This window comes from Carettochelys insculpta, chromosome 28, assembly GCF_033958435.1.
Source record: "Carettochelys insculpta isolate YL-2023 chromosome 28, ASM3395843v1, whole genome shotgun sequence".
Lineage (NCBI taxonomy): Eukaryota > Metazoa > Chordata > Testudines > Carettochelyidae > Carettochelys > Carettochelys insculpta.
Genome location: NC_134164.1, coordinates 6,117,340 through 6,138,082, shown reverse-complemented (window position 1 = coordinate 6,138,082; position 20,743 = coordinate 6,117,340). Strand labels below are relative to the sequence as shown.

The 20,743-nt window shown below is 53.8% G+C and overlaps 2 protein-coding genes across 2 annotated transcripts; one reads left to right on the top strand and one right to left on the bottom strand.

Annotated features, from left to right (window-relative positions):
* Positions 1-355: 355 nt before the first annotated feature.
* Positions 356-7,411, top strand: PSMC3IP (PSMC3 interacting protein). The gene is made up of 8 exons (XM_074979052.1): positions 356-509; positions 948-1,054; positions 1,524-1,613; positions 3,037-3,148; positions 3,390-3,535; positions 5,687-5,740; positions 6,620-6,679; positions 6,870-7,411. The coding sequence occupies exons 1-8, from the start codon at positions 476-478 to the stop codon at positions 6,927-6,929; spliced, it is 663 nt and encodes a 220-aa protein (XP_074835153.1). The 5' UTR covers positions 356-475; the 3' UTR covers positions 6,930-7,411.
* Positions 6,870-16,047, bottom strand: MLX (MAX dimerization protein MLX). The gene is made up of 8 exons (XM_074979051.1): positions 15,995-16,047; positions 14,552-14,588; positions 13,905-13,994; positions 13,001-13,107; positions 12,631-12,730; positions 11,835-11,934; positions 11,109-11,310; positions 6,870-9,801 (listed from the first exon to the last, which is right to left on the bottom strand). Exons 1-8 carry the CDS (start codon positions 16,040-16,042, stop codon positions 9,745-9,747), a joined length of 741 nt encoding a protein of 246 aa, XP_074835152.1. The 5' UTR covers positions 16,043-16,047; the 3' UTR covers positions 6,870-9,744.
* Between the last annotated feature and the right edge of the window lie 4,696 nt (positions 16,048-20,743).

The window sequence follows — 20,743 nt, the reverse complement described above, 5'->3', positions numbered from 1 at the left end:
GGGGGCAGCTCTGCCCTGTGGGGGTGGGGGCTGCCCCAGGGAGGTGAAGAGGGGGCGGGGCTGCCCTGGGGAGGTGAAGAGGGGGCGGGGCCGGCTCTGCCCTGGGGAGGCCCTTTGGAGGGGGCGGTTGCGGAGCGGGGCAGAGCAGCCCGCTGCCCTCGCGCTGGGACGCAAGTGGTTGCCAGCTCTCCCGGCTGGAGGGTATTGCTAGAACAGAGAGCTGGCTGAGAGACTTGGCACCCGGGCGCTCGTGGGCGGGGGCACGGCCCGGGTGCAGTTCGCTCCAGCCAATCCGGTTCCGCCGGTCAAGCCGCCCGGGCCTCGGCTCCACCCGTTCTGATTGGTGGCTGGGGAGGGCCCCGTGGGCCGCGAGCCGGAAGTGCGGACGGTAACCATAGCACCGGTCGAGGGTGTTGCGGCGGCGCTATTCCTTCCGCTTCCGTCTCCGCAGAGGCCTCGCGCTGCGACCGAGAGGATGAGTAAGGCCAGAGAGAGCCCCGCCGCGGCCGGTGAGGAGAGGAGGCCCCGCTCATCACCCCCACTGGGACAGCCCCGCCCCCCGCGCTGCGGGCCGGGACCCTCCCCCCGAGCCCCCTTCCCCGCTGCGCTTAGCCCCGTGCTTGCTGGCTCCCCTCCCCCCATGTGGGCCGGGACCCTCCTTCCCTCCCCCCCCCGATCCCCTTCCCCTCTGGGCCCAGCCTCTTTCCTTCCCACCACCTCCCCAGGCCAGGCCCCGTCCCCTCCCTTCTGTCCCCCCGGACCCTTCCCTCCTTGGTCCTGTCCATCCCCTTTCTCCCACTGGGCTCCTCCCGCCTGCCGGGCCAGCCCCTGGTGGGCCTGGTCCCCTCCCTCTCATCTGCTCTGGTCCACTCACACACACACACACTCACACACCATCCTGCCCTGGCTCCCAGCGTTGAGTTGTTTGCCCCGGTCACTCCCCACAGGAGGAGCTGCCGCGATCCTGCTCCGCTACCTCCAGGACCAGAATCGGCCACACAGCGCCCAGGATGCCTTTGGGAACCTGCAGCGGGAACACGGGCTAGGCAAGACGGTGAGAGGCGGGCAGAGCTGAGAGCTTGCCGTGGGTGCGCCTGCCCTAGAAAATCCCCTGTCTGCCTCCACGCTGTCATGGCTGCTGGAGAAAGGCCTCTACAGTGCCAAAGCGGGTCGCAGCCTTCCATCCAGGAGAGAAGCTGGTAGGGAGTGTGTTAGTGAGCCTGACAGATGGGTGGGAGCTCACTCTGCCGCTACCTCTCTTCCCCAGAGATTGTCCCACAGCAGAGTCAGAAAACCCCAGTGCCTCACTAATCCATGTCACAAGCAGGTGATTGGTGGCAGCCTCTTGGATGGATGCACAGATGGCTGGGTGGGCGGGCAGATACCATATCTGCACTTATAAAAACACATACAGGCCTTAAAGCTTGTCTAGTTCATCTCTTCCCTGCCCAGCCTAGTCCCCAGCGTAGCTTTATGGGGCTGTGTCCTGTTCTCATGTGTACTCTTGTTCCTTTTTGCATCAGGCTGTGGTGAAAGCACTGGAGCAGCTGGCTCAACAAGGGAAAATAAAAGAGAAGACTTACGGGAAACAAAAAATATACTTTCCAGACCAGGTGAGATGAATCTGTTTAAATTCCTTAGGAGATAAAAACAGTGTTGAGTGGAAAACTCAACAGACCAGCCCCCAGTAAAGCCTTTTAATGAGGCAGGTTTTTCTCTGTGGTGTTTGTTAATATGCTGCCAGTGCTCTTGGTGCTGCATCAAGCATAGAGGTGCCACTGTCAAGAAGCTATTATTTACCCAGCAAATGAGCACAAAAGGTGCCGAAGAGACTCCAGTATATATGTTTGTGGCTTTTTTTTTCATGCTTCAGAGCAACATAAGCTGTTTTGTGTTTACTCCTTTCAAAGGCTTTTGTTCTTCCTTTTACTTTGGATTCTATGTTTAAAGTAATCCCAGCAGTCCACTGTTCACTAACAAAACCTGCTCAAAACAAAAAAGCAGTACTACAGCACTTTAAAGACTAACAATATAATTTGTTAGGTGATGAGCTTTTGTGGGACAGACCCACTTCTTGCGATCTGGAAATTCTGATAAATTCCCTTTGTCTCAGTTATCATTTAAGAAAAAGGTAGGAAAAAAAACCCCATGAAACAAAAACCAACTAATCAACCAGATAAAGGGAGGGGGAAGGGGAAACCTGCTGTTACTGCTATGTCTTCAACATCCTAGACAATGTCACCAGTTTAAACTATAGTGTAAGAAATATGAACTTTTGATATTATTAATAGTGACCAAAGCTGTGCCATTCTGGCCCATTTATCAGCACTGTCCCTTCATGACCAATGGAGATGATACTGTTAGGACAGGGGTCTGCAACCTGCGGCTCTGGAGTCACATGCATCTCTTTAAGGACATCTTTGTGGCTCCCAACACTATCATTGCAAAGTTTAAAACCCAAAAAAAAACCCCTCCTGATTATTTTTGATAAATGGTGAATGTCTAAAAGCCCAACAATGAACAACTTATATCTAAATAGCAAATGATTTGTGATCTCAAAACGCTGGATAACTCTCTCTAGGTCCTTAAGAGAGAGAGAAGATTCGGGAGTGACAGTCAGGAAGACAGTGGTACAAAGACACATATAAAGTGTGAAGAAATAGAATATGTAAAAAGTTTGCAAACATCCTGCATAAACATATATTGCATTACAGGCCATTGCGTGCGCTGTTCTTAGAATAGGGGGTTACAAAAAGTAGGGTTTGACGTTATTTATTAAGGATCGTCTGGTATTCACATGCACTGCGGCTCCTGAATTATTGAGTTTTTAACCGAATTGGAAAAAATGGCTCCTCTTGCTATTTTGGTTGCTGACCCCTACATGAGGAGCGCACTGTGTATGGCGGAGCTTAAGAATGGCAGCAAGCTGTCATGGAAACAAATGTCTCTGTGATCTCTGTCAAAAATGAATGGTGGCGACTGTCCAGGGAACACGTTTTCTGTAGTTCATAATGTGTCATCTTTCTTTTCTCTCAGGATCAGTTTCCCACAGTGAGTGACTCTGAGCTTAAAGCCTTGGACAATGAAATTTCAGAACTCTCTTCAAAAGTGCAAGCTCTTCAGCAGAGCTGCCGCCATATGGAATCAGGTGTGTTTGAATTTCCGTCTCTACTGCCAGGTTTATTTCAAAGTAGATTTGCTTTGGACCTGAACCAGCATGCAGCATGTGTGAGGCAGTGCAATGTGGCACCAGCCTGGTTCATGTTACGAGGCATCATGTTGCCGCGCCAGCGTTGAGTGTGGTGTCATGTGGACATTAATGTTAGCTGTCATGCAGACACTGAGCTTTAGCTGTGGACATTCCTGGGTAACTAGCAATTCCATTCCAGAACTGAAGGATCTGAATGGCTCAATGACCACTCCAGAGATGATTAAAGAGATTGAAGAGTTAAAAAAAGATTGTGCCAGTTACACAGAGAAGCTGGAGCGAATTAAATCTGCAGCCAACCATGTGACTCCTGAAGAGAGAGAGAAGGTAAAGGAAGGGACTGTGGCACTGAATTTGGCAGCAGAGAACCCAGCTCAGTGCTACTGGTCTTAACGATGCCAAATAAATTATCCTTAGATCTAGACAGGGAGTAGCTCGTCCCTTTCTGGGTGCAGCCTCTATTTCTCTAAGCCAGGTGGCGAATCTGAATGTGAGGCAAAAAAGGCACACTCAGAATGTTGCTGGACGTTTTGGGTGCGTCTGCACTTGCATTCCTCTTTTCAGAGACGTATGCAAAAGAGGAATATTGAAAATGCAAATGAGTTGCATATTTAGTGCCTCATGTGCATATTCTACTTTCGAAAGAGCTTATTTTGAAAGAAGAAAGCCAGTGTAGACACTGCTCTTTTGAAAGTAAACCCCATCTTTGAAAGAATCCTTCTTCCCATTAAATAAAGGGTACTGCGTGCAGATGTGAGTCTCCTCACCTCAAAAAAGATATATTGGCATTAGAAAAGGTTCAGAAAAGGGCGACTAAGATGATTAGGGGCTTGGAACCGGGTCCCATATGGGGAGAGGCTAGAGAGACTGGGACTTTTCAGTTTGGAAAAGAGGCGATTGAGGGGCGATATGATAGAGGTGTATAAAATCATGAATGGTGTGGAGAAAGTGAATATAGAAAAATTATTTACCTTTTCCCATAATACAAGAACTAGGGGACACCAAATGAAATTGATGGGTAGTAGGTTCAAAACTAATAAAAGGAAATTTTTCTTCACACAGCGCACAGTCAACCTGTGGAACTCCTTGCCGGAGGAGGCTGTGAAGGCCAGGACTCTATTAGGGTTTAAAAAAGAGCTTGATAAATTTTTGCAGGTTAGGTCCATAAATGGCTATTAGCCAGGGATAAAGTATGGTGCCCTAGCCTTCAGAACAAGGGCAGGAGATGGATGGCAGGAGATAAATCACTTGATCATTGTCTTCTGTTCTCCTTCTCTGGGGCACCTGGCATTGGCCACCGTCGGCAGATGGGATGCTGGGCTGGATGGACCTTTGGTCTGACCCAGTATGGCCATTCTTATGTTCTTATGAAGGATTCTTTCGAAGATGGGTTTTACTTTCGAAAGAGCAGCACCTACACTGGCTTTCTTCTTTCGAAAGAAGCTCTTTTGAAATTAGAATATGCAAATGGAGTGTCACATATGCAAATTTATGCCTAGTTTGCATTTTTGATCACCTCATTTGCATACCTCTTTCGAAAGAGGAATGCAAGTGTAGACACACCCTTTGAATCTGACACCAAACACTGAAGTATGGGAGAGGTTGTGGGAGAGAATTGAAACTCCATCACAGACTGTCCTTTTCTCAATTAGCTTCCCATGTTCCTGGTTGTACGGTAGGGCTGTGCCTTAGTGGCCTCCTTTCTGAAGTCTGACACCACCACCTGGGCATTACGTGCTGAAGTGCTGGTCAGCCTGGCGGAGCTGGTCCCCTGTTGGAAATGTCCTCGTCCCCAGTGTTCTCAACTGCCCTTCTGTTGTGTGTGCGCTTCTAGAGAGGGCAGCTGTCAGTCCAGTTCTGAAAAGTTTCTTGAGCGACTCTTACCTGCAGCCATGTGCTCTGCGTTGTCTTTATTAATACAGAAATTCAACATTGTAGCCTCTCAAATCATCCATTTTAAAAAGAGACCCACTTACGAAGAGCTTATTTATCGGACACTTGCCTGCAGTGGGTGATGGTTGCGAATAGTGATGTTAATGATTAACCAGTAAACGTCACCTTAAATGTATAAGGTTCATCCCTTACGGTTAACTGGTGAGAACTGTAGCAGCCCAGCCCTTTACTTGGGCGCATTGCAGTCAGGGGCACTGCAGCCTGGCTGGAGCTGCCCTGGGAGCCCTGTGGGCAGGGAGCGCTCCAGCTGGCTGGAGCAGGCCCTGTCTGTAGAGGGGTGTCATGGGGTGAGGTCGGTTCAGCTCAGCCAGGCTGGAGCAGCTCCCAGCTGCCCCTCCTCCATTTAATCGGTTAACAGGTTGAACTTAACATTTAACCAGTTAACTGAACAGGATTTTACATCCCTAGTCATGAACACGTAAAGCAGCTTGCACTGGTTTGGCCTCCCTTCCTGGCAATAGTTCCTTGGGTCACACTAGGGAGCGGTTGGGTTTAATGTTATTCACTTGGTCTTGTTGATTTCAGGTTTACAACGAGAGAAAGCTGTACTGCAAAGAATGGAGGAGGAGGAAGAGAATGGTAGCAACCTTTTATTATGAATACTGGATAGATGGGCACCGTTGAATGGTGGTAATGGTTCCCAAGAGCCGATGCGGGGAAAATGCCAGCAGCTTAAACGTCTGTGGAGCAGTCCTGGGGGTCTGTGCTAACTGATCATCTTGCTGCCGTGGCTCGTTGCCAAGCTAGTCAAGAACTAATTTCTGTCCGAATCTCTGCAGCATATTCTGCCCATGCTAGTCTTCAAGGGGTGGCCTGGGCCCTTCTGGTATCCTCCCAGGAAGAGGAACCATGTGGCCGTTTCTTCTCCCCACTCTAATGCTGCTGTTCTCCCGCTTCCATCCCATAGTTTTTAGTGTTGGGACAGCTGCCATCCAGACAGGCAGCTCTTTTGCAGGTCTGTGGTTCTGCTTTCCAATGCACGGACACAGCAAGACCAGCTCCTAACCGCCTTTCTTGGCTTTCTAGTGGCTGCTCCCTCTGCCACTCACTGGTGGTTGTTTGAGTTGGCTTTGGGTTTAGTCTAATGGTGATGCTATACTGACACTTTAAAAGGACCAGTGTGCGACTGCAGCAAAGCACTTAGAGCTCTGAAAGACTTTGGGTGGCAGGAGTCAAACAGGTGTCTGGTAAGGACTGCTAGGCTGTCATTAGCATCACACACCTCACTGGGAGATCTGACTTCAGCAGCCTGGACAGTGGCCTCTGGTGGGGGTATGCAAGGCCGGGCGGGCACCCTAGGAAGAATCAGTGCTAGTGACCCCAGAAGCTAACACTGACCTTCGCTATGCCGCCTACTTACTGCTTGTCACACTGACAAGCTTTCCCAGTTTCGTTGAATGTGCACTTTTTGGGAAGAAATACAGCTAAGTGTTCTTCCAAATTATTCTGTTTTACCAGGCGACTGAGCTACTTGATGCAATTCTGGAAGGCTACCCCAAAAGCAAGAAACAGTTCTTTGTAAGTACAGCTGTATCCATCTGCCTTTGAATAACATGCATCCACAGCTACCAGCTGCTGGTATTCTGCTGCAAGTGGTGTAACCCTCAGCAAGCCCTACAATGCCTGGTTTCTGAATGCTCCCCGTGCTCTGCAGACAGTGTTACTCTCCTTTGTGCCCCGATAAAGAGGCTGCATTGTTCTTATACAGGAGGAAGTTGGGATAGAGACGGATGAGGATTACAATGTCACTTTGCCAGTGGCTGTCTGAGTGGCTGGCGGAAGCCGCTGCTTCGGGGAGAAAACTGACCAGCGTGGAAGCTAACCGAAGCCACTGCTGAAACTTGCACTGTTTGTGGGGCTTGGTTTTGTCCTGCGTCTTGCATGTCTCTTTCTGTTTTAAAATGCTTTGCAGTTGGGAGGGCGGCTAGTGGGGTAGAGGCAATCCAGGCCTACCTCCTTCTCATTTGCAGTGGAGTCCCACTTTTATTACAGCAGACATTAGGATGGTGCCTCTCCCCAGGCTATGGGAGTGTTAGACTGTCAACAAGTAGGTGAGTTTGTTCTAGCAAAGGGAGAACAGAGTGCCTAAAAGGGGAAAGAAATATTGTAGGATTGTAAGTTAATTTTGTAGGATTGTACTGACATTGTGATGTATGTAACAGAGAGGGTGGGAAGCACTGCCCACATCTGCTGTGCTGTAATGCTGTCTACAGGTGTGTGATTGATTAAACACCACTGTGTCTCATCTTAGCCCTGCTTCCTCCATATTTCTTTCTCACCCTGCATGGCCTGGCCTCCCGACTGCTCTCTGGAGCCTTGCCTGCTTTGCTCCGACAAGGCGGCAGCTGTGTGTATTCCAGGCTCGTTAACTATGGCTTTGAGAACAGTTGGAGTGGGAGCTGAGCAGGGGGGAGGGCCATTGAATACAGCTACGATAATACTAAAGGGTCAAGTTGGGCATCTAGAAATCACTAGTCCCTTCTCCAAAATTGGCCCTTGCATCATCAGCACTGCTAACGATCCAGCACTCGTGTGTCAGAAATAAACAAACTGGAGCAGGGGACGAGCCTTACAATGCTTAGCAAAAATTTATTATAATTACTTTCCATGATAGAAAAATATTTCCTTTCCCCCTGAGTGAGGTCTGCAAAAAGCAACATCCTTTGAGAAAGACACATGCCACTTATTAGTACACAGTGCAGGCTGTTGCTTCTGCAAACAGGGCACTTGCCTGACAGCAATGTAACATCTTACAAGAGTTACATGTCTGAGCTTGAGTAAAGCTGGCTCGGTAGCTGCCCCTGTTCTATGCAATTCACTTCAGTGGTTAGACATGTTACTGCAACTCTTCGACAACTTGGTGTTTGGACCGACAATTTCAATGTCAGGGTCAATGCAGGCTTTGTAGAAGTGCTTGGATTTTATAAGACAAAGACCAATGGGAATACTTCCCCATTAAAGGGGAAATGGCAATTAAAGCTTTATGGCCCTGCTTCAGTGTTTGAAAGGTAAACAGCCAGGACTTAGAAACTACCATTGAAGGAAATGCACAACAGCCACTAACACTGGATTTTGAGAGGTGGTGTAGGAACATAATTGGAAGTTGACAAATGCTGTTGTAAGAGCCACTTCGGTGGAGTAATTCCAATAGCATCACCTTGTCTGACTAGTAAAAAGCCATTGGTTCTTTAGCAGACAGCTGCTTTTAATAGACCTGGGGCCTACAGAGAGAGAACCAATGTGTAGCTGTTTTAAACTATCCCAGGCAAGCAGCTGTCTGCAAAACAAACCGAGAGCAGGTTAGTGTGATTTTTTCACCACATTACAAAAATCAAAGCTTTATTATATATAAAACTATGGTTCTAAACATGAGTAGAATCTACTTAGAGTCTATTATACACTATTCATCTTTCCCAGACAGTGTGACTTCATCAAAATGTGCCAAGTAATATAAAACCCAACAGAACAGCCTCTGCCGCCACTGAGCTGGAGAAGCCTGTAGAGAAAACTGCATTCACTTTTAATTGTTTAGGAACTGGGGCTAGTTGGAAAGGCCAAGTCAGCCACAGGCCCACACTGAGGCCAAAGCCATTGTCATCTGAATGACCGTCCCTTAGCACCGGGATTAAACACCTCTGTGGCAGTGATGGGCTAATCCACCCAGCTTCCTTGGCATGGCCCTTTTGGAAGTCATTCTGCACTAGTGAAACAAGCAGACTTCTGTTCCTAGGCAGAACTAGACAGTCCAGGCACACAGGAATTGCTACTTCGGAACCCATTTTGACAGTAACTGGAACCAGCTGCTTTGGAGGAAGGTCCAAGAAAACCTCCATTGATGTGAGCCTGTCCCAGAGGAAGCTTTTTCCTAAGCCCCTTTGGTAGAGGTCAGTTTGTTGCCTTGTGTAGGAGGGTTTATAGCCCTGCCTAAAGCTCTTTAATCCTAGGTATAGCTGGCTGGGGTAGCGGGGGAGGTCTCCCTGACTATTGCTGGGCTAGAGTCCTTGCTGCTCTCTGCTTCCATTCGCAGCCCCCTGGAGAGGTGTTTGGCACTAAAATGTCAGTAGGTGCATAGCTGGACACCAGACTGCCTGGTCTGCAGCTCACAGCCAGGCTGTGGTTTTCAGACCCTACATCTCTTCAGGCAGCAGACAGACTGCAGGCTGTCCATCTGCCCCCACTCCCCCCAGGAAACAACTCCCATCCTACAAAGCAGCTCCCTCCTACCAGCTGAGCTGCTACCACCATCGTAGGGAGTCAGGCTCAGGCAAGCCCCAGTCACTGCCGAGCCAGTCTGGGTGAGACACCCTCTCCCTCCTGCCTTGCGGGGTGATGAGGAGAAATGTATTTAATCCACATCTAAATTCCCTTCTCTGCTGAGTCCCTACAGACCGTGTGGTGCTACAGGCTGTGACAGGGTCTGGGGTGAGGTATGTACAGCCTAGTTTTGGTTTTTGGTCAAGGCAATAAATAATCCAGAGAGAAGCTTTAAGGACAACCCCAAGGGAAACAGACTCCAGGAGTGGCCGGGCCGTGGCCGGCGGCAGTATGGGTGACGGACGCAGGCCCACCAGCAGGGAGAGCAGTCAGTAGAGCTGATTCTTCAGCTGATGCAGAATTCCAAGCACAATGTCCCGCAGAGTCTGAGGAGAACAAGGAGGAGGTGGGATCAGCCGCTCTGAGGGATGCCTCAGCGAGTTCCGGTGCAGGCCAAGGAGCTTCTTGCACAGGGGGAAAGTGTGTAGAAAGGCAGCTCCCAGCCAACCACTGCCACGTGGCTGGGAACATACCTAGGGGAGGTACAGTGCCTCAGTACTAGTGGGTGTATAGGACTTGTCAGCTCGGATCAGACCAAGGGCCCAGCCTGGCCAAGTTCCTGGTGCACTGTAACAGAACCAGCTGCTCTCGAGGAAGGAAGTCAAGTGAAAGCCAAACATGGCCCTCAGGGAGGGGCACTCCAACATTTTGGTAAGTGGCCTGGGGCAGAGGTTGGGTGCAGAAGGCAGCTTAGAGTAGGCGGCTGAGGTGCAAGACAGTGGGTGGTTTGAGAGGGAGTTTGGGTGAAGGAGGGGGGTGGGACCTCGGAGTACAGGGTACAGAAGCGGTAGGGGTGCAGGAGGATTTCTGGACTGCAGGAGGGGAGCTGTGACCAGGAAGGGGAAGGTTGGCTGGTACCAGGGCCAGGGTAGTAGGATGCAGGATCAGGGAAGGGGTCTGGGTACAGGAGAGGATTTTGGTCTAATGGAGGTATGTAGGAGGGGTGCAGGGTCTAGGAGGGAGTTGGGGTACAGAAGCGGGAGGAGGGGTCTCAGAAGCAGGCTGTGGTCAGGAGATACTCACCTAAGCAGCTCCCAGCCAGCAGCAGGCTCAGGCAAGCTTCCAGGCTCGCTAACCGCCCTGGACCACTCCATGTGGTGGTGGGGGAGTCTTGGCATGGTACCCCCAGCCCCAGAAAAATCTCTCCGTTCCTATTGGCTGGAAACTGACCATTGGGAGCTGAGACCTTTGCCCAGAGCTAAATCACTCTATTCCCGTTAGCTGCTATCCAGCCAATGGGAGCTAAGAGATTTTGCTGGGGGTGGGAACAGCACCCAAAAATTCCCCCCAGCCCCAGCCTTAGGGACACACGGCAAGCTGGATCAAAAGACTTGTAGGTTGGGTTCGGCCTGCAGGCTAAATGTGGCCAGGCCCTGGCCTAAGGGTATCTCTAGCCTCCGAAAAGAATCTCTCAGTGAGTTTCAGAGCCTGGGTCAAGTGTCCCAGGGGGAGCTGTGTTAGTGTGCATCTTCGAGAACAACAAGAAGTTCTGTGGCACTTTATAGACCAACAGATATTTTGGACCCTAAGCTTTTGTGGGCAAAGACCCGCTTCGTCATCTGACGTGTGCTCCAGAAGAGCCTGGGTCAAGTCCCATGACTGTGTTATGTAGCATGCGGCTCCTAGTCCTTACCTGTGGCTTACAATGCTCCTCAATCCAAGTGAAGACACATGCTGAAAGTTCCTGAAAACTTGTTACGGAGATGGAGGCATTAAAGGACTGGAACAAAGAATCCATTATGCCTTGAAAAACATTAAACTTGACTTGGTCAGAGACCTGGTCTTTCTCCTCATTTGGATTATCCTGATGAGCTTTGACAATCTTCTCGTAGTTTCTGAAACAGACCAAAGAAACCTGGGTAAAAGAGCCGGCCCGTGAAGCTAACGCTGCCCCCAGACGCTTTCCAAAGCAATATTCGAGCTGGTGAGAAAGACCCAGGGGTGCACTGCAGTGTTTGCTGAAGGGCCTTCACTTTGCTGGTTAGGACTGAAGTTAGCGCTTGTGCTCGTCATATACTTAAGGTGTCAGGCTCTAGGCTTAAGTTCCCTTAACGGCAATAAATACAGCGATATCAAAGCCTTCGTTCTGTGCAGGAGCAGAGATCAAGGAGCAGGCTGGGGCTCCTAGTTCTGAGTCAGTGCACCCCTACGGATTCAGGCCATGCCCTGCGTACAGTACTGGGATCTGTGTGAAGTCCAGCTTCAAAGAGCCAGACACTGACAGGATGGAATTGCACGGAATGGGGGAAAGGGAGGAGTGAGTATGGTGGGCGTGTGCTGCAATATGTAACGGAGCCTGTAGCAAACGTGTCCATCTCCCTTGCCCTGCAGGGCAGGGTGTATGCGACGGGCTTCTTACGCTTTCATGATCTTCAGAGCCATGGCCTCTCTCCTGAGCGTAGAAACTTCCTCCTCCTGCTTCTTCTTCTCCTTGTGCAGGAACTGAATGTAGTCGATGGCTACAAAGCAAAGGGAGGCCGAGGATATAAGACAGGGCAGGGGTGTCACTCGGCAGGGGGCAGGAGGAGCAGTGGCCAGGGGCCCTTGCAGGATTGATGCACAGCCATATATTTCATCCCTGCAGGCTACATGCATCCAAACTGACAAGGAACAAGACTGTTCCTGTCACTCCCCCAGTGTGTCATATTCCTGCTTCAGGGACGGGGCAGCAAGATGCTCTAGGGTCATACCTGGAGGGGTGCCACTCTCCTAAGCCCTGGTCACGCTCTTCTTCCCTCAACCCAAGTGATTTCAATGCCTGGGAGCTCCAAGGAAGAGCTGACTGAAGGACGTGGGGCGGGCAGGAGGAGGGCTGGGTTCAGCAGTGAGTGCTCCACCCTATAACACCGTGCCTCCCTTGCACTGCTATGCTGATTGCACCAGTGTTACTCAGCTTCAATAGGTAACCAGGATAGCCCTAACCTGCAGCGCTGGCTGGGGAGGAGCTGACAGCTCCCTGAGGCTTAGAACAAGGCGCCTGCCTACAAGGAGGGTTTTACAGCCCAAGGATTTTCCCCATTCACCCCTCACGAAAAGGTCTGGCTGGCCAGTGAGTACAGCCATCCAGCGCGCAAACTGTCCATCACAACCATTAGGAACAGCAGTAGAGGCCAAGAAATCTCTGCCCTCCACACAGACCCAGCCTCCCCACTCACTTTTTTGCAGGACAATGGCTTTGCTCAGTTTCTGGGAGCCGATGGAGAAGTCCTGCTGCTGGCACGTGGGGACGATAGCCTGCAAGTCATCATAGCCTTTCTGTGGAGGGGCAGAGCAGAAGTAACAGGGTTGTTTAGATTCAACATCAAGGGATGGTGGCAGCTGGCTGTTTAACAAGGTGTAAAGCTACAGCTCCCCCGGGTGGATCCAAAGCCCAACAGCACTCTGAACGAACACTGAATTGAACAGCTATACGAATAGCACTGGATGTTGGGACCCTGGAATCCTGGGCCGTCCTGGGTCTGATGCGGCAGGAAGATGCCTGAATTTTCATGCAAAGGGGCAGTCTACTAGCTGCTGTCAGGTTACCTTGATGGCATCTCTTCTCTTCTGCTCAGCCTGCGTGTGGGCGCGTCTGCGCCGGTCCTTGTAGGACTCTTTATAGGATTCCTGGCGATAATCGCTGTCTTCATCATCTGTAGGAGAATGGTTGTCATCAGCCCCAGGGGCCTGGGGCAGCTCCCAGAGCCCAGGGTGCAGACACAAAACTGACACCTGCAGTTACTGCAGCAACACAGACACCACACAGTGTCCGGACAGGGGAGCATTTAGACACCTGTGCCTGGGAGCAACTCCGATGGGACGGACTAGCTCCAAACAGCTCTTCCAAAAGGAAGGGGTCAAACAATAAAGGGCATCTCTGCTGGCAACAGCCCACAGAGTGAGTGAGCAGCGAGGGTAACTCATTAGAGCGGAGGCTGATAACAGAGATATTAGGTACCACCTGCTTCTCCCACCGCTGCCTGAGGTTGGGGCCTGGCTTGTCTAGGCAGGATTCTCACTAGAAGGGGTCTGCCATATTCGAGCTCAGCATGGATTTCAACAGATTGGGTGTCATACAGTGGCCAGCTTTTCAGCACTTCCTGGGAATCAGACTCCAAAGTGTCTCATCCTGAGCATCCATCACCACTCAGCACTTGAGAACCTTGGCCAAGAAGTTTCTCCAGCCCTTCACTCCACCTGTACTCTGTTCTCTACATAGCCAGGGAGCCCCATCAAACTGCCCTGCATGAAGCCCACACTGGGCTCCCCTGCCTTCTCCCACACCCCAGGGCAAGACTTATACTCTAGCTGGCAGAGGAAGCTCCTGCAATCACAGTCTCACACAGAACAGCTCCTAAGGAGAATGAGACCGAATAAGAATACGAGTGAGAACAGCCCCTACTAACTGAAGTGCTAGAGAAGCTGGTGGAACACAGAGAAGGGACCATACCTGTATTGGGGACCGAGGAGGCACTGGTGGAACCAATGCTGTTAGCTCGGGATACTATGCTTCCTTTCCTACTGCTTTCCACAAAGAGTGCTGAAAGAGAAAATGTCACAGCGTATTTGCCGACCTCATGCAGGAGGAGGGTAAGGATCGCTAAACCCCAGACACACCGCACACTGGGACAGAGAAGGGACCAACTTTGCAAGGTGTGTCACAGGCAACTGGCTCCAGGGACTAGCAGCTGTTGCAGTCTCAGAGTGCAGCTAGGTGCAGTGAATGCTGAAAAGCCACTGGAACCAGATGTGAAAGCCAATTAAAGCACAGTGACGTAACTCCAATAGCCTCTGCACCGCAGTTTCCCTAGGAAAAAATCTGGGAGACTTCAGAAGAGATCCAACAGCCTCTTATTGGTGGAGAAAAGAATACGTGGATGATTGCATCTGTGATGCTTTTCCAAAGTGGAGATATCTGTTTGCTTTTAAAAGGCCCAAGGCCCAGATCGGAATATGTGGATTTGGGCCCAATTTGAGTAGATTGTCCTTTTAACAGCAGACATTAGAGCCAAAGACAAAAGGGACCAGGACTCCCCTGCCCATTTAGTCAACTATGACCTGACAGAGTTTGGGTGAAGAGAACATAAAACCACTCACAGGGATCCAGTCCACTGTCGCTGTACGCAGAATCCACCTTGTGCATTGCAGGGCAAGCAAATTACAGCATGCGAATATGAGAGGGGAAGAAAGAAACCAACAGTGAATCAGATGTTTCCTCTTTAGTTTTTGCACAATAAACAATTCTGCCATCATGTGACAGCAAGTGGGAACTATAAGGGTGGTCCCGTAAGTACCCACACAACACATCCGCTTTCCAGAAGGACAATGCTGCCCAATTCCCTTGCTTGCAGGCTGGAAGGCTGGTTTGTTATTTGTTTTAACAAGGCTTTGAATGCAGGATTGATTTGGTTATGGTTTTTACTACCCTTCATTCTGGGAATACTAAACATGGCCAGATTTTCAAAAACATGCACAGCGAGAACAGGAAACATTGGATATTGAGCAATTGTGAACATCTGACCAGGGTTCCTGCACAGGCTTTGGATGCTCATGGATGCAAAGCCAACGCTTTCTCCCTCTTTTACATTGCTATATTTATCTGAATGCTAGGACTGAATACTAGAAAAGACACATGAACATCTAACCATGCTACAGGTGATCAGGACAAAACAATCCTTGGAAATTAAAGCTCAGTCTCTAGGAATGACTCAATATACCCTGGTCCCTGGATATACCAAGCTGGAAACCAAAGTGCATTCAGCAGCCAGGTTAGTTAGTGTTCCCCCCCAAAGGAACAGTGACCAGATCTGTGGAGAAAGCTGACGGTCCCTTAGTGGCACACAGGAAAAACCTGGGTCAGCAATGTCCATTGATTTCAGGATGTGGCCGTCATTCCTTTGCAAAATCCTGGTAGGCATCTGAGCCCCTTTAGAAATATGGCCCTCTGGGCGTTTAACTCCCTCGACCCACTTGAGGGATGGTTTCCCCAGACAGTCAAGATTCTGCAGTGATAGAAACGTAGAGTTGTGGAATCATCCACCCCTCCCGGATGGCTCCTTCCCAACTCCAACTGTGCAAGGCTGGCTGCTGTCCTGGGCAGGAGGGTTTCTGTCCCTGCCCCAGGGCTGGGGGAGCAGCAGCGCTATGGGAATCACTTGACCGGGTAAGGTAAGAGGCAAGGCGGCCCCGAGAGCCAGGCAGCCAGTGGCTGTACCCCCAGTCACAGCCCCTCAGCCCTGGTCTTCGACCTCCTCGGCCTCAGGGCTGGGAACCTGCGGGGTCACAGGAAGCCTGCAGCCACCCATGACAAGACTCCTGACTTGAGGCCCGACCCCCTGACCTCAGGCCTGACCCCTTGACCTCAGTCGTGACCCCTTGACCTCAGTCATGACCTCTGACCCCAGCCTTGCTTTGACCTCACCTGACTTCTGCCACCCAACCCCCCGCCCCCGGGCCCCTGCGCCCGGAGTGACGCGGCTCCGGGGAGAAGGGCCCCGCGGTGTGTCCCGCGCCGGCCGCCGTTCCGCCCTCGGGACTCACCTTCCCCCAGGGGTCCTCGGGCGAAGCGCTCGCTCCCTCCGCCATCATCCCACGGACTCGGTCATGTGACCTCCCGGCGCCAGCCAATCACAGCGCCCGACCCCTGTGGCGGCAGTTGCTTCCGGGAGCCCCCTTCCGCGGGGCTGATGGGAGTCGTAGTTCCGCCGCGGAGGCTGATGGGAATCGGAGGCTGTCCCAGGGCCCGGCCCGCCGGAGCCACCAGGGGGCGCCGCGACACTGGGGATCCCGAGACGGGCTGGGATCATGGGGGAGGGGCAGATGCACCTGGGGGCGGGGCCTGGTCTGTGACCTCAGATAACCCCATTCCCTGCCCCATGACCCTGGATCGCCCCATTTGCTGCCCAGGATCTGGACCGTGACCTCAGCTGACCCCCAGTCCCTGTTCAGTGACCTCAGCTGACCCCAATACCCTCCACCCCCATCTGGGCCTTGACCTCAGCTGACCCCATTACTTGTCCAGTGACCTCCCTCCCCCCCCCGCCCCGGGTGACCCAGTTCGCTGCTTTGGGTCTCATTCTGTGACCTCAGATGACCCCACCCCCATCCTCTGATCTGAGCAGGGCTTATTACCTCATTTGACACAAACACCGTCCCCCCACAACCCCTCTAGGGCTGGGCCTGTGACCTTAAATGACACATCCTTGGCCTGTGACCTCAGATGTCCCCAGTCCCTGACCCCATTTCCTGTCTTGTGGCCACAGACGTATCGATTCCCAGGTCTGTGACTTCTTATGACTCCCCCATTCCCCTGCCTTGATCTGGCTCCTTGACCCCAGGTAACATTCACTCCTGTTCCTGGCCCACCCCATGAGACCCAATAATTGCAGTAGGCCTGTGCTCCACCCCCCCACTCCCCAGGGTCCTCCCATCCTTGGCCCGGACCTGTAACCCCTGTCCAGTCACATTCCTGCCCTGTGCCTACCATGGCAGGTGATTCACACACAGACACCACGCACATACACAACCCACCTCGGTCTGCCCCCTACCATTAGGCCCAAGTGATGGGGGTGACACCACACCCAGGGTCCTTTGGGCCTGTGGGCCCTTCAACTCAGCCCTACCCATTCCAGCAACCTCAGATCTATAGATTTTCACGTAACACAAACTAAATCATTGTGAGTTCGGGATTTTTTTCCTTTCAGTGCCTGGATTTGACCTTAGGGTCACATTTCCTGCTTATCTTCCCACGCAGAGAGGCATGGCTTGGTTTAACCGGACGGGGCGAGTCACCTGTAATCACAGGCCTCCAGGAGCTGAGCCTTTGCTCCGAATCTCCTGCTGTAACTGAGCATTAGCTGCACTGCGTGGTCAGCGGGAGGCAGCCTTGGCCAGGAGAGCTCTGAGACCCAGGGCTGGTTATTGGGGCCTGCAGACGATGCATCCAAAGGAGCTGAGAGACCTCAAGTTCACTGGGAACAACCCTACAGAGTCACCAAGCCTCAGCGCAGGAAGGTAGGGTACGTGGGGACAGTGCCAGCAGGAAGCAGGATCGCCTGGGGGGGTGTGGGGTCACGGGGGCCAGCTCAGGGAGCAGGGTCTCACTGGGGAGGGGGAATCACAGGCTCCCTACATAAGGTACAGTAGGGGCATGGGCAGGTTGAGGTCAGTTCACCGTGTTTCACTCAGAGGCTCCAAGCAGCATGCGCCAGTTCAATTGACTGACTACTCTGACAAAGCTCCCAGCCTCCAGCCCAGGAGAGGCAGCTGCTTCCTGCTCCAGACATGAAACACAAGCCCGAGAGGAGCTAGCCAGAGGCGCTGGAAGATGGGCCAGGCACAGATGACCCCCACCCCTCCACCCGCCTCTGCTCCCTGCAGGAAGAGCTCTGGGCACTGATGTCTTTGCCAGGCTGCCAAGAGCTTGGTCCAAGCAGGCTGTACCACAGCCCAGGGCAGGCCCCTGCGCACTCTGAAGCCCATTCTACCTGCTCTGTGCTTTGGCCCTCACCCCAGAGCTACCCAACCCCATGGCACTCTGGCAAGGGAGCCTCCTGCCTTGGCTGAGAACTGCCCCACCTGTGAGGCCCCAGCCTGTGGAGCAGGGCATGGGGGCTGGGATTCTGGGGGCAGCGAAATGAATGGGTTCCTGGGGCGTTGCATTGGGATGCTATGATGCACTGGGCAATGGCGCCCCTCCTCCCCCCAGAGGAGGGGTTCTGAAGCACCCAGGGTAACGGGGCATAGGGGGGGATGTGCCTGCCGCAGGCTGGCTCTGGTGTTGGGCCTGCACCAATCGCCCTTGGTATGTTCCTGCCTGGTCAGTGCTCTGGGGCCCTGCAGCAGGCTCAGCGTTTGGCCTGTTGTCTCTGCCACCTGCGGCACCCCTGGCCTGGCCTTCCTTCTGGGGGGGACAGGAGCCTCCCAGGACACTGCCAGGGCAGGGATCTGCCTTGCCTCTAATGCCCGCAGGAAGAGCCAGCACCTGGGGCCAGGTGGAGCTGGCACTGCAGGTGCTGGAGGTGTGACAAGAGGGTGTTTCCCAGGGCGGCTCAGAGCAGAGCAGGGCGGGCCAGGGGAGCAGGCTGGGCTGGGAATGGGTGGCCCATGTAGCACTGCAGGGCACAGGCGAGGCCCTGACCAGCCCCTGCCTCGGCAGCACAGCCAGGCTCCCTGGGCTGGCATAGGCCACAGAAGCGGCACCGTGTATGGAGCATGGCACATTCTGTCCAGGCCCCAGGGCGCAGCTCTCGTGCTGTCCTTGGGCTGCAGGAAACGGAGACCCAGGAAACCTCACTGGCTGCTACCTGCTCCAGCCTGTCCTGAGGCCCTGGAAATTCACAGCCTGTCCTCCCCTGTGCTCAGAGATGCTGGGCGGGTGCTCGGCCTGGGTCTTCCAGCAGAGACAAGATGCCCAGTGGTAAGGGCCTTGGCTGGCCTCTGGCTGCAGCATCTGTCACAGCAGCAGTGGGCAGCTGCCAGCTGAGCCCTGAGCCCAGCCCTCTCCTCTTCCTGCGGGGACAGGCAGTGCCGTGTTGGTTGGGGGAGGGGCAGGGGTCAGGTGACATGCCCCAGGTCGTGGAGGCGTGTTGTGTCAGAGCCAGGAATCGACACCCGGGACGGGGGGGGGGGGGCGGGAGGGTGGGGGGGCTGCAGCTGCCCTGCTCCACTACAGCCCAGGCTACCCTTCTGCCCAGCAGCCTCCCAGGCTGGCAGCCTGACTCCAGCAGCAGCCAACACCCCGTACTGCACCTGGCCACTAGGACAATGCTGCACTTGAACATCTTCCCCAGCTTCTCTGGCCCCTCTGGTGCCGTGCAGGGCCCACTCGCTGTCAGCCCCACCAGCGCAGGCCCCAGGCGCTGCAATGGGCCGGTGGGTCGCACACCCTGGGGCACTGGCAATGTTGATTCATTCAGCTGTGGGTGTCTCTGCCAAAGGGAGAGGGGCAGGTCCCCTCCCATCCCAGGGCTGAGGGCAGCCCTCCCCCCCCACCTCTGAAGGAGCCCCCAGCACTCACAGCTCCCTGCATCCCACCCAGCCCCACCACCCACTGCAGACCCTGGCCTGGCGCTGCCAGATGAGCGCCCCACACCAACCAGGCTGTGAGCAGGGAACACCAGGGCGGGACACACCCCTGAGTCCCTGGACCCAACTGCAGCACCGAGAGTCCCACTGGGCAGCCATAGTCCCCCAGGACAATCCTTTCCCCAGGGCGCCCTCCTGGCCCCCTCGCCCCGGGGTGTGCCCCCTGACCCACATCCCAACCGCGCCGCCCATTCGCCAGCCTGCTGCTGGCGTAAACAGCTCTGTGATAACAGTCACCTTCTGGACCCCGCAGGGCCCGTCTGACGCCTGCCACCCGGCCTGCACAAAGTCCACTGGTGACGTGCCCCCTGCCCCCTGCCCCCCGCCCCCTCTGCACCTCGGCTGCAGCCCAAGGGGGACCAGAGAGCACAGGCTGTGGGCCAGCTGGGGCCGTACTGTTAGATGGGCCTGAGATGCCAGGGGCAGAAAGCCGAAGCCCTCACTATGCTGGACCTGGGGGTGGGGGTAGTACTGCGTGGTGCACACGCGTGCGTGCGCACACACACACACACACACACACACACACACTAGGACAGCACTGACCCATTACTGTGGGCAGCTACCTGGTCAGCTGTAGCGCTGCCCCGCCCCCATCACAGACCAGCCCCGCCCCAGTGCTAGGGGCTGTACACACGGCCACTTCTCCAGCAGCTGGCAATCGCCACCTCTCACCAGCCACACAGACGGAACGGCCCAGGCTGTATGACCCAGTCCAGACCCAGGCAGGCTTCGGGGATGTTCTAGGGTGGGTACTAGCCCGGAGCAAGCGTGAAGCCTGGAGCTCCTTCCTCTGACCCCCCCAGACCCTCCCCTATAGAGTGCCTGTCCCCCCACAGCCTCCCACCAGCGGGACCTGCTTGGAATTGGCGTATTTTGGGGTGGCCTCCCCACCACTGCAGTGGCAGGATCTGCAAGAAGGGGCGGCGGGGGAAGGACCGTTGCTGGTTGTGCAGCCTCTGGCCTGGCCCCAGCCTGACGCGCAGGGGCTGTTTGTGAGAGCAGCTGTGACGCAGAGCCGGGGAGAGCTCCAGGAACTGCAACCTCCCTCCTGCCCCGGCAACGGCCACGCAGCTCCCTGCGCAGAGAAAACGTTCTGTGCTGTCCTCTCGACCCGGCACACAGAGCTGCCCCCACCCCCTGCCTGCCATGACCTCGTCAAAGCCACAGTGCCAGCACCTGATGGAGGGGGCCCCCTGCTCCCCA

Coding starts and splice junctions, on each gene's coding strand:
- MLX (XM_074979051.1), bottom strand. CDS start 16,042: ATGATGGCGGAGGGAGCGAGCGCTTCGCCCGAGGACCCCTGGGGGAAG. Junction 12,731..13,000: donor AGAGAAGAGATGCCATCAAG/GTAACCTGACAG, acceptor GCCCCTCCACAG/AAAGGCTATGATGACTTGCA. Junction 11,935..12,630: donor AGCCATTGTCCTGCAAAAAA/GTGAGTGGGGAG, acceptor TTTGCTTTGTAG/CCATCGACTACATTCAGTTC.
- PSMC3IP (XM_074979052.1), top strand. CDS start 476: ATGAGTAAGGCCAGAGAGAGCCCCGCCGCGGCCG. Junction 510..947: donor AGAGAGCCCCGCCGCGGCCG/GTGAGGAGAGGA, acceptor CACTCCCCACAG/GAGGAGCTGCCGCGATCCTG. Junction 3,536..5,686: donor CTCCTGAAGAGAGAGAGAAG/GTAAAGGAAGGG, acceptor TGTTGATTTCAG/GTTTACAACGAGAGAAAGCT.